This window comes from Oncorhynchus keta, chromosome 35 (genome assembly GCF_023373465.1).
Source record: "Oncorhynchus keta strain PuntledgeMale-10-30-2019 chromosome 35, Oket_V2, whole genome shotgun sequence".
NCBI lineage: Eukaryota > Metazoa > Chordata > Actinopteri > Salmoniformes > Salmonidae > Oncorhynchus > Oncorhynchus keta.
Genome location: NC_068455.1, coordinates 4534264 through 4547056, shown reverse-complemented (window position 1 = coordinate 4547056; position 12793 = coordinate 4534264). Strand labels below are relative to the sequence as shown.

The following is a 12793-nucleotide window of genomic DNA, read 5'->3' as shown; positions in this document are numbered from 1 at the left end:
GGCAACTACATTATAGAGCAAGCCAAAAGTGTACTGTATATTTGTACCGTATAGTGTGCATTGGCTCCATTTTAAGGGTCAGTGTTTTTGGCACAGGTCAAGGCTGGCCTTTTACACATTCAAATGTGTACAAGGCACAACTAGCTCATCATCATCAGGTTAATCTACGTTGTTAACAGGTATGGCTCATCATCGGGTTAATTTAGGTCGTTAACAGGTGTGCCAGTCCATTACTCTTTGAAGTGACTAATCACTTCAGTGTATTGTAGGCCTACAGTGTATTGCATTGGGACCAATGGAGTGGGTGGAGTAGAAAGTGTTGCTGGGCATATAGATGTCAGTCCCCCAGGAAATAACACCCTATATGGATTCTACAGAACCTAGTGATTAAGCCCAACCCCACTTTTACTTCTGCACCTAAAATAGTTTTCTCTTTGTAAGCCAATATGTATTTCATATACAGTGTATTCCCTTACGAAAAAATATTGCAGTCAGAGTGCAGTATAACTGCAGTTCAACTGTGTTTCCTGTCCTGTTAAGCATTGCAAATGTAACCAGTACTTTTGGGTGTCAGGAAAAATATATGGAGTAAAAAGTACAGAATTTTCTTTAGGAATGTAGTGAAGTAAAAGTAAATGTTGTCAAAAAATATAAATAGTAAAGTACAGATACAAAAAAACAAGTAGTACTAGTAGTGTTTTTATGTAAGTACTTTACATCACTGCTTTTACTGCAGTTTTAAAACTGCAATCTTTTTGTTGTTGTTGTAAGGGTTGAATTGGGAGCATTGATTTGCCGTTGGAACATGTTTTAAAAGCCTAATTTTATTTTTTATTTTTTATTTCACCTTTATTTAACCAGGTAGGCTAGTTGAGAACAAGTTCTCATTTACAACTGCGCCCTGGCCAAGATAAAGCAAATCAGTGTGAACAGACAGCAACACAGAGTTACACATGGAGTAAACAATAAACAATAAACAAGTCAATAACACAGTAGAAATAATTACAATTTTAGCAGATTAACACTGGAGTGATAAATGATCAGATGGTCATGTGCAGGTAGAGATACTGGTGTGCAAAAGAGCAGAAAGGTAAATAAATAAAAACAGTATGGGGATGAGGTAGGTGAAAATGGGTGGGCTATTTACTGATAGACTATGTACAGCTGCAGCGATCGGTTAGCTGCTCAGATAGCAGATGTTTAAAGTTGGTGAGGGAGATAAAAGTCTCCAACTTCAATGATTTTTGCAATTCATTCTCCAGTCACAGGCAGCAGAGAACTGGAAGGAAAGGCGGCCAAATGAGGTGTTGGCTTTAGGGATGATCAGTGAGATACACCTGCTGGAGCGCATGCTACGGGTGGGTGTAGCCATCGTGACCAGTGAACTGAGATAAGGCGGAGCTTTACCTAGCATGGACTTGTAGATGACCTGGAGCCAGTGGGTCTGGCGACGAATATGGAGCGAGGGCCAGCCGACTAGAGCATACAGGTCGCAGTGGTGGGTGGTGTAAAGTGCTTTAGTAACAAAGTGGATGGCACTCTGATAAACTGCATCCAGTTTGCTGAGAAGAGTGTTGGAAGCCATTTTGTAGATGACATCGCCAAAGTCGAGGATCGGTAGGATAGTCAGTTTTAATGCAAATGCAAAGATAGTTTTAATTTAACGCAAATGCAAAGATAGTTTTAATTTAATGCAAATGTCACTTAATATGAACAAATATGAATTATTGTTCATGTTTAGACAATTATTTTTTATACGGAATATCATGAATAAATACAGGTTAATTACACCTTTTTTTTACTATTACGTAGGTGAGTTTTATTGTGAAATGACCGAAATTCCGTGACCCGGAAGTACTTTTTTGGCCGATACCGTTTCCTATAGCACAGCCACAAAGTCGAAATTTGCTTAATGTTAAAAATGTATGAAAACAAAAATAATTAGCTTTGTGGTCTTAATTGAAGGCTAGAGTTAGACATACGGTTAGCCATGTGGTTATTAAGGTTGGGTATTAATTACAATTTTAAGAACATAGAATTTTGTTTAGAAATAGGCGGGGTTTATGACTTTGTGGGTGTGGTAACTAGTGAGGAGAAGCTGATATCGAATAGAACAAGATACTTTACTTACGCCAAGACCTCGGTGAAGGAATTATCCAAAACATGGTTAGTTTTTGTTTGTTTTAAAATAGCATATCTACATTTGTGTTTAAGTGGTTTTCCAGAGTTAAAAATAAAACAAATATTTGATTGCTGGCTAGCCTTTTGAAATGTTGCGTGCATGTCAATCAACGGATGCTAACGCGTTAGCTAGCTAGCGAAGTGTGTTGTTTTTAAACGTCTTGGTTATAAACCAGTCTGACATATTACATGGTGTTGTATTAATCTTCAACTAGATGTTGTAGTCTGCGTGTTCATTGACGTGTCTCTGTTAAATTCCGAGTTACGCCTAGTTCCAGTACTAACGTTTTTAGTTAGCGACAACAATAATTGTATCAATGGGGGATGGTAGCGAAACAGATGCCTGGCTTTTGGTCCTGTGTTGCAGGATGATCCAGCTCATAACTTTGACTGAGGTCGTCTAGAAATATTAAGTTACTGAAATTAAAGCATTTTATTGATGCTCTTCAAAGTAATATATACAGTTGTACTCGTTACTCATAGGTCGTGTTAGTTCAAAGACCGGTAGATGGCGATGTTGAGTCGTGTCATTTAACCGTCCGAGGGGAATGTATGCAACCGGTGTATGCAGCCAACTTGATCGGTTGAAATATGACGATACCAGCGCTCACTTCAAAAAATGCCCCGTAAGCCTCGCCCCAGTGGGCAGAGCGAAGCATGTTGCCCTGGGACGCGTTTTAATATGGTGAACCGCATATCATTTTACAATGGGGCCGCCTTGGTTCTGTGTATTCCGATTATGCTAATGTATTTGAGACCAGTGTATTGCAGTTAATTTCGTTTTTGACTTAAGTCAAGTATCTGTGAGTAGTAGACCTAAACAGGGGAAACCATGGAGTCCCAGACAGTTCACAATATAATAAACCAGAGAGTGGGTGTTTACTACATAAATGACTGGGACCCTTACAAAACAAGAGAGCAGTTTTGAAAGTGCAGTAACTTCAGTCGACTGGTATTTTGGACACAGTAATTACAGAGTAACTGCAATTATACTGCATTGTAACTGTGGCTACACTACAAAATTAATGCAGTAAAAAATAAAATAATTTGGATGCAGTATTTGCAGTTATACTGCACTCTGACTGGAATCTTTTTCTTGTAATGGGAACTGGTTAATCTGGAATACATTCTAAATGTAAATGGAGAGAGAATTAAATGGTGTATTTGTTGAAAAGATGGGTCTGGTGGAGAATAGAACATTTGGGTTGAGAATAGAACATTCGGGTTGAGAATAGAACATTCGGGTTGAGAATAGAACATTCGGGTTGAGAATAGAACATTCGGGTTGAGAATAGAACATTCGGGTTGAGAATAGAACATTTGGGTTGAGAACATTTGGGTTGAGAACATTTGGGTTGAGAACATTTGGGTTGAGAACATTTGGGTTGAGAACATTTGGGTTGAGAATAGAACATTTGGGTTGGGTTGAGAATAGAACATTTGGGTTGGGTTGAGAATAGAACATTTGGGTTGAGAATAGAACATTTGGGTTGAGAATAGAACATTCTGTTTTCTGCCTGAGTGTGGTGGTGTTTACCACAAGTTTCTCGAAGTCCATAATGAACCTATACTCTCCGTTGTCTTACCAACTACAGCAACAACTTTTATTATTTGCCCTTTTATAGAAAACCTTTTTAATGTATATTTATATTTTAAACTAATGACTAAAAGGTGTGACCATTAACATTGGCTGCATATCTATTGTCCTTCTCCCAAAGTGTGGACTTGCACAATTTAAAACAATTTAACCTTTATTTAACTAGGCAAGTCAGTTAAGAACAGATCCTTATTTACAATGACGGCCTACACCGGCCAAACCCGGACGACGCTGGGCCAATTGTGCGTCGCCCCTATGGGACTCCCAATCACGTCCGGGTTGTGATACAGCCTGGATTTGAACCAGTGACACCTCTAGCACTGAGATGCAGCGCCTTAGACAGCTGTGCCACCTTTCTTCTAATCTCAGGGATTTAACGATGGTGTAAAGTAGCTCGAGCCAATGCTTGGATATCCATGAGGAGAGGGATGGACGAGGGATGAGGAGAGGGATTGATTTCAGGGTGCTTCGTCAACAGACGGGCTGTGTCCCCAATAGGGCACCTTATTCCCTATACATAGTGCACTAATGCTGACCCGGGCCCTTAAGGCTCTGGTCAAATGTAGTACATTATACAGGGACAGTTGTAGGGAATAGGGTGCCCTTTGGAACCCATTATGCCTGTTGAGCCTCACCCAGCCTATAGGAAACCATTTCTCCACCCCCAGTTAAGCAAACAAAGGGGGAGAGGCTGTGACTGTTAATTATTTATTGTTTGAATAAAATAAAAACTGGCAATGACTATTTGATCAAGTTCCTTTTTTGTAGGTTTAATAAAACCGTGCCGGGGCGGCAGAGTAGCCTAGTGGTTAGAGCGTTGGACTAGTAACCGGAAGGTTGCGAGTTCAAACCCCGAGCTGACAAGGTACAAATCTGTCGTTCTGCCCCTGAACAGGCAGTTAACCCACTGTTCCCAGGCCGTCATTGAAAATAAGAATGTGTTCTTAACTGACTTGCCTTGTTAAATAAAGGTCAAATAAAAAAATAAAAAAGGTTTAATAAAACCGTGAATCCTTTTTTTGTAGGTTTAATAAAACTGTGAATCCTTTTTTTGTAGGTTTAATAAAACCGTGAATCCTTTTTTTGTAGGTTTAATAAAACCGTGAATCCTTTTTTTGTAGGTTTAATAAAACCGTGAATCCTTTTTTTGTAGGTTTAATAAAACCGTGAATCCTTTTTTTGTAGGTTTAATAAAACCGTGAATCCATCTTTTCATTGATGGAATATTCAACAGACTGAACATTCTTGTACCAATGTGAGGAATTAGTTGTGTTGTGTTGTTGCTATTCAGCCTCGTCGAGCCTTGACATGGAATAACAGAGTAAATACCTCTTTCCTTGGGAAATCATTTGGGGAGAAAAGTGAACACTCCCAGTTTGCACACATCTTTATTTTGCTTTGCTATAATGACAGAGTTATAGGCCCGTGTAAAAAAAAAAGCATACATTAAATTCTCTTTAACAATGTCTTTAGTTTAAAATTGAAAGCATATTCTTCCTTCATTTGCCATTTTTAATAAGGAAAGAGCAAAAGAGGTAACAATGGCCAGCAGGCTCAGATAATATCCATAATGACTATGTAGAAAGTACAAAGACTGGGCAGATGGCTTTTCATAAAGATGTCATGGTCTTCATGTTTCTGGGTGTGTGGCAGTGAGGGGGAGAAAGAACCAATGGAGGCAGGTATCAGGTAGAGGAGGGGGGGGACAGGTATATCCAGGTGCCTGGCCAGGGTGTCCTCTGCTGCCCCCCTGGAAGGGGAGACCGAGAAAGACAGTGTTGCTGTGGCCACTGGATAATCTGACTCACAAACACACACATGTTTGACCTGGCTGTGATACTGTAGTACTACTTATGCAACTTCACCGAGTCGAGTCGGGTAGCATTCAACGGCCTGCGTTTTGTGGTAACCACGGCAACCAGAACTGTACATAAAAGAGATGTGCCTCCGTCGCCTTTTAAATGTATTTTTCATGTCAGCCAGGAACATCCCTTTCAAAAGAAACACCATTTTATTTAAATCTCTAGTTGAGGAAAATAAGTTTGTGTTTGTGTTCTGATCACAAGGAAATCCTAACAAATCAGTTAACGAGGCCAGTTAGGCAGAACAATTCATTTCTCTGGCTGTTTATATGGCTACTACTAGAAATACTATAAGCAATACGCCCCGAGGAGGTGTGGTGTATATGGCCAGTATTCCACGGCTAAGGGCTGTTCTTAGTTACGGAGTGCCTGGATACAGCCCCTTAGCCGTGGTATATTGGCCATATACCACAAACACCCGAGGTGCCTTACTGCTATTATAAACTGGTTACCAACGTAATTAGAGCAGTAAAAATAAAATGGTTTCTTAAACCCGTGGTGTACTGTCTGATATACCACAGCTGTCAGCCAATCATAATTCAGGGCTTGAACCACCCAGAGTTGAACAGTAATTAAATATACTATAAACTTCTCTCCGTATTAAATCGCATAGCCTACACAGCCCCCCCCCCCCATGGTCTGTATTATCAACGAGCTCCATGTTTTCCAAACACTGATAATAACCAGATGTTCCCAGTCATTTAGGTTGTAAATGAAGCACGCCTCTGTTCTATTGAGATCTGTCTGGCACTCGTTGTTTCCCTGTTTTACTACTCCCAAAATATATTTAACTTATTAAGTCAAAAGAGTACATTTTAAATGCAATATACTGGTCTCAAATATATTAGCGTAACTCGGCTACACTGAACCACGACGGACCCGTAGTAAAATGAGAGGCGTTTCACCATATTAAAACAGCAGCATGTCTATCTCTGTCTTACGGTTCCTTTTGAAATAAGCGCTCGCATCGTACCAACTGATCACGGCGTCGTACCAACTGATCACGGCATCGTACCAACTGATCACGGCGTCGTACCAACTGATCACGGCATCGTACCAACTGATCACGGCGTCGTACCAACTGATCGCCGCGTCGTACCAACTGATCACGGCGTCCCAACTGATCACGGCGTCGCACCAACTGATCACGGCATCGCAAACTGATCGCGGCGTCGTACCAAATGATCGCGGCGTACCAACTGATCACGGCATCGTACCAACTGATCACGGCATCGTACCAACTGATCACGGCGTCGTACCAACTGATCGCCGCGTCGTACCAACTGATCGCCGCGTCGTACCAACTGATCGCCGCGTCGTAAACTGATCGCGGCGTCGTACCAACTGATCGCGGCGTCGTACCAACTGATCACGGCGTCGTACCAACTGATCACGGCGTCGTACCAACTGATCACGGCGTCGTACCAACTGATCACGGCGTCGTACCAACTGATCGCCGCGTCGTACCAACTGATCACGGCGTCGTACCAACTGATCACGGCATCGTACCAACTGATCACGGCGTCGTACCAACTGATCACGGCATCGTACCAACTGATCACGGCGTCGTACCAACTGATCACGGCGTCGTACCAACTGATCGCCGCGTCGTACCAACTGATCGCCGCGTCGTACCAACTGATCGCCGCGTCGTACCAACTGATCGCCGCGTCGTACCAACTGATCGCCGCATCGTACCAACTGGTCACCGCATCGTACCAACTGGTCACCGCATCGTACCAACTGATCACCGCATCGTACCAACTGATCACCGCATCGTACCAACTGATCACGGCGTCGTACCAACTGATCACGGCGTCGTACCAACTGATCGCCGCATCGTACCAACTGATCGCCGCATCGTACCAACTGATCGCCGCATCGTACCAACTGATCGCCGCATCGCCACCAACTGATCACCGCATCGTACCAACTGATCACCGCATCGTACCAACTGAACACCGCATCGTACCAACTGATCGCCGCGTCGTACCAACTGATCGCCGCGTCGTACCAACTGATCGCCGCGTCGTACCAACTGATCGCCGCGTCGTACCAACTGATCGCCGCGTCGTACCAACTGATCGCCGCGTCGTACCAACTGATCGCCGCGTCGTACCAACTGATCGCCGCGTCGTACCAACTGATCGCCGCGTCGTACCAACTGATCGCCGCGTCGTACCAACTGATCACCGCGTCGTCTATACACCCCTTATCCCTCTGGACCGGTTCCATTCAGGCTGCAGAGGCGTTGACATCAATAGATTTTAAGGATAAAAATCAATCTAAATAAACATTTTTTTAAATTATTTTTTTTATCTTCATCATCTGTAAATTTAAACTAGAGATATTTTTTGTTGTTGCATGGTCTGCGTCTCATTCAGCCCAATGTTGGATTTCTGCGGCAAAAAAAAACATTTTTATGCTTGCTCCAAAAAATGTGGCCTGGGGTTCCGTCTGCCGGGTGTGGCCTGGGGTTCCGTCTGCCTGGTGTGGCCTGGGGTTCCGTCTGCCGGGTGTGGCCTGGGGTTCCGTCTGCCGGGTGTGGCCTGGGGTTCCGTCTGCCGGGTGTGGCCTGGGGTTCCGTCTGCCGGGTGTGGCCTGGGGTTCCGTCTGCCGGGTGTGGCCTGGGGTTCCGTCTGCCGGGTGTGGCCTGGGGTTCCGTCTGCGGGGTGTGGCCTGGGGTTCCGTCTGCCGGGTGTGGCCTGGGGTTCCGTCTGCCGGGTGTGGCCTGGGGTTCCGTCTGCGGGTGTGGCCTGGGGTTCCGTCTGCGGGGTGTGGCCTGGGGTTCCGTCTGCCGGGTGTGGCCTGGGGTTCCGTCTGCCCTGGGGTTCCGTCTGCCGGGTGTGGCCTGGGGTTCCGTCTGCGGGGTGTGGCCTGGGGTTCCGTCTGCGGGGTGTGGACTGGGGTTCCGTCTGCCGGGTGTGGCCTGGGGTTCCGTCTGCCGGGTGTGGCCTGGGGTTCCGTCTGCCGGGTGTGGCCTGGGGTTCCGTCTGCCGGGTGTGGCCTGGGGTTCCGTCTGCCGGGTGTGGCCTGGGGTTCCGTATCGCTCCACATTAACATTTTTGTAGTTATTTTTCATTTAACTAGGGAAGTCAGTTAAGAACAAATTCTTATTTACAATGACTGCCTCCTTCGGGGATGGGAATATAGGACAAAACACACATCACGACGAGAGACACCACTACATAAAGAGAGGCCTAAGATGACAACACAGCATGGCAGCAACACATGACAACACAGCATGGCAGCAACACATGACAACCCAAAACATGGTACAAACATTATTGGGCACAGACAACAGCACAAAGGGCAAGAAGGTAGAGACAACAATACATCACGCAAAGCAGCCACAACTGTCAGTAAGAGTGTCCATGATTGAGTCTGAATGAGGAGATGGAGATAAAACTGTCCAGTTTGAGTGTTTGTTGCAGCTCGTTCCAGTCGGTAGCTTCAGTGAACTGAAAAGAGGAGCGACCCAGGGATGTGTGTGCTTTGGGGACCTTTAACAGAATGTGACTGGCAGAACGGGTGTTGTATGTGGAGGATGAGGGCTTTCGTAGACATCTCAGATAGGGGTGGGAGTGAGGCGTAACACGGAAACCAAACCCGGCTGCGCACGTGCGCCATCATGCATATATGTATTTTATCCCCCCACACCAAACACGATCACAACACGCAGGTTAAAATATCAAAACAAACTGAACCAATTATATTCATTTGGGGACAGGTCGAAAAGCATTAAACATTTTATGGCAATTTAGCTAGCTAGCTTGTCCTATTTAGCTAGCTTGCACTTGCTAGCTAGCTTGTCCTATTTAGCTAGCTTGCACTTGCTAGCTAGCTTGTACTATTTAGCTAGCTTGCACTTGCTAGCACATTTGTTCTGGGATATAAACATTTAGTTGTTATTTTACCTGAAATGCACAAGGTCCTCTAATCCGCCAATTACTCCACACATTAAAACGGTCAACCGAATCGTTTGTAGTCATCTCTCTTCTTTCCAGGCTTTTTCTTCTCTGGACTTTATATTGCGATTGGCAACTTTCATAAATTAGGTGCATTACCTCCACCGACCTCGTTCGTCTTTCAGTCACCCACGTGGGTATAACCAATGAGGAGATGGGAGAGGCAGGACTTGCAGCGAGATCTGCGTCAGAAATATAACTGACTATTTTATCCCTTGGCAAGGCAGATGTTCGTTGGCATGTTCGAGCAGTGTGGGTGCAATAATTGAATAATGTAGATTTCTAAATTTATTTTGCTACGCTCACGCACGCGTGACGCAGGTGGTGTCGTCAGCCTGTAAGACATGATCGGTTGGTGGGAGCGGGAGGTCCTGTATAAACACAGACTCACTTCCTTGACAACAGCTCTGTGCTGCTCCGTGAAGGACCAGAAGTATGAATGGCCTGATTTCTACAGAGGCCGTATGATTGTAAATGCTCAATGGCCAATGCAGACGTCAGATTGACCATGCAGTGCCTTGTCCATCAGATGCACATGCCTTTTGCCATATGTTGTTTTTGCCTGATGTCTAGCCTGCATTTTCCACACTTGATGCACTCATTGGGTATTAGTTCCTCATTCTTTATCTTTTTTCTCTCTCTGCATTGATGGAAAGGGCCCGTAAATCAGCTTTTCACTGTTAGTCTACACCTGTTTTGTTTAGGACGCATTTCACTGTTAGTCTACACCTGTTTTGTTTAGGACGCATTTCACTGTTAGTCTACACCTGTTTTGTTTAGGATGCATTTCACTGTTAGTCTACACCTGTTTTGTTTAGGATGCTTTTCACTGTTAGTCTACACCTGTTTTGTTTAGGACGCATTTCACTGTTAGTCTACACCTGTTTTTGTTTAGGACGCATTTCACTGTTAGTCTACACCTGTTTTTGTTTAGGATGCATTTCACTGTTAGTCTACACCTGTTTTGTTTAGGATGCATTTCACTGTTAGTCTACACCTGTGTTGTTTAGGATGCATTTCACTGTTAGTCTACACCTGTGTTGTTTAGGATGCATTTCACTGTTAGTCTACACCTGTGTTGTTTAGGATGCATTTCACTGTTAGTCTACACCTGTGTTGTTTAGGATGCATGTAACCAATAACGTGAGATCATGTGTTGTTGTTGCAGTCTCACACGATCCTGTTGGTCCAGCCCACCAAGAGACCAGAGGGACGGACGTATGCTGACTATGAATCAGTCAACGAGTGCATGGAAGGTAAAATTGACAACCAACTAAACTGACAGAGGAGGATATAGAACCCACATCGTCTGTGAGACAGTACTGACCCGCTGAGCAAAATAAACAACGTGATGGATTTTTATTTATTTATTTAAATGCTGTTCGATGGTCAACCAGGCTAAACTTATCACTAATCTGTAAATCTCTTTTCCAGGTGTGTGTAAGATGTACGAGGAACACCTAAAGAGAATGAACCCAAACAGTCCATCCATCACCTATGACATCAGTCAACTGTTTGACTTCATCGACGACCTGGCTGACCTCAGCTGTTTGGTGTAAGTCTGGGGGCGTTCCAGGAGGTGTTGCAACTTGTCTGTGTAGGCAACCTGGAACGTCTCCCAGTCCTAGTTGTTCTTTCGTCTGAATGAGTCTGTCTGAACGATATCAAATGCCATACATTTAAAAAATAATAATTATTATTAATAACCTGGTTGTTTTAATTTGCGTTAGAGTTGTTGTAAGGGTATTATGAATGCCTATAATGTCTTATAGTTCACTGTAACACCAGTGTTAGATCTGCAGGTATTAAGTGAAGTGTCACCTAAGTTAGAAACATCCTAGGGTTGAGGATTTCTATCGCCTCATAAGGCTCAATTTTGATGGGGACACTCAGTCTCTCTTTCTCCGCTAGGTACCGTGCGGACACACAGACGTACCAGCCCATGTTTTAATAAATCGTTCCGTCTGTCTCCTCCTAGGTACCGAGCGGACACACAGACGTACCAGCCCATGTTTTAATAAATCGTTCCGTCTGTCTCCTCCTAGGTACCGAGCGGACACACAGACGTACCAGCCCATGTTTTAATAAATCGTTCCGTCTGTCTCCTCCTAGGTACCGAGCGGACACACAGACGTACCAGCCGTACAACAAGGACTGGATCAAGGAGAAGATTTACGTGTTGCTGCGACGACAGGCCCAACAGGCTGGGAAATGAGACCTACAGCCTCTAGTTCCAGGCGGACTGCACTGCAGACTCATGCCAGATAGCAACACATCTGGTTTAACATGTCACCTAACCACATCCATTACGAGACAGCAATCTGATGACAACTGCGTAGTCAATGGCATTGGTTGATGCAGTGCGACTTCTGCCTGCAATGTAGTCTGCCTGGAACGCGACCAATCTGTGACGGGAGGGGGGGTTTGATAGGAATAGAGAAGGGTTGAATTATGTTACGAGTCCTGGATATTATACTATTTTATAAGGTGTCTCGATGAGAACTTTTCTAGTAGGATGGGGTGAAGTGTGATTTTATTATTTTTTTGTTTGTATTTAAAATTGTTTCCCCCCTCCTTTACGAAGATGTATTTTGTCTTTACTTAAATAAAATAAAAACAGCAAGAAAAACTCTGGGTTTTTGTGTTTAATGTTCTGTACTCCTATGGAGAGGACTTGTCCACTGTGGTCTACTTTGATTTCCTACTAAACTCAGGAGAAAAAAAAAAAAAGAAGAAATGTCCCCTTTTTCAGGACCCTGTCTTGTCAAAGATAATTTGTAAAAAATTAAAAATCATTTCACAGCTCTTCATTGTAAAGGGTTTAAATAAACACTGTTTTTCCATGTTTGTTCAATGAACCATAAACATAATGAGCGGGCACCTGTGGAACGGTTGTTAAGACACTAACATCTTACAGACTAAGAATTCAGGAATGAGCGTTACACCGAGGCCTGTACTCTGGAGCGGGATCGAGGTGGAGGGTCCGTCATGGTCTGGAGTGGTGTGTCACAGCATCATGAGGCATTCTCATCGCTGTGCGTTACAGGGAAGACATCCTCCCTCGTGGTACCCTTCCTGCAGGCTCATCCTGACATGACCCTCCAGCATGACAATGCTGTGTGTTACAGGGAAGACATCCTCCTCCCTCATGTGGTACCCTTCCTGCAGGCTCATCCTGACATGAC

General features: G+C 44.2%; 1 protein-coding gene and 1 long non-coding RNA gene across 4 annotated transcripts; one reads left to right on the top strand and one right to left on the bottom strand.

Annotated features, from left to right (window-relative positions):
* Positions 1–2056: 2056 nt before the first annotated feature.
* Positions 2057–12237, top strand: LOC127915725 (enhancer of rudimentary homolog). Its single transcript, XM_052496104.1, has 4 exons — positions 2057–2166; positions 10777–10864; positions 11043–11163; positions 11721–12237. Exons 1-4 carry the CDS (start codon positions 2164–2166, stop codon positions 11821–11823), a joined length of 315 nt encoding a protein of 104 aa, XP_052352064.1. The 5' UTR covers positions 2057–2163; the 3' UTR covers positions 11824–12237.
* LOC127915726 (uncharacterized) lies at positions 9976–10823 on the bottom strand. Of its 3 annotated transcripts, none has more exons than XR_008091794.1 (3): positions 10682–10823; positions 10452–10567; positions 9976–10375 (listed from the first exon to the last, which is right to left on the bottom strand). It is a non-coding gene; the product is annotated as an uncharacterized LOC127915726 (long non-coding RNA). The 3 variants fall into 3 exon arrangements; XR_008091796.1 differs by having other exon boundaries at positions 10606–10764; XR_008091795.1 differs by having other exon boundaries at positions 10644–10764.
* Positions 12238–12793: the final 556 nt, after the last annotated feature.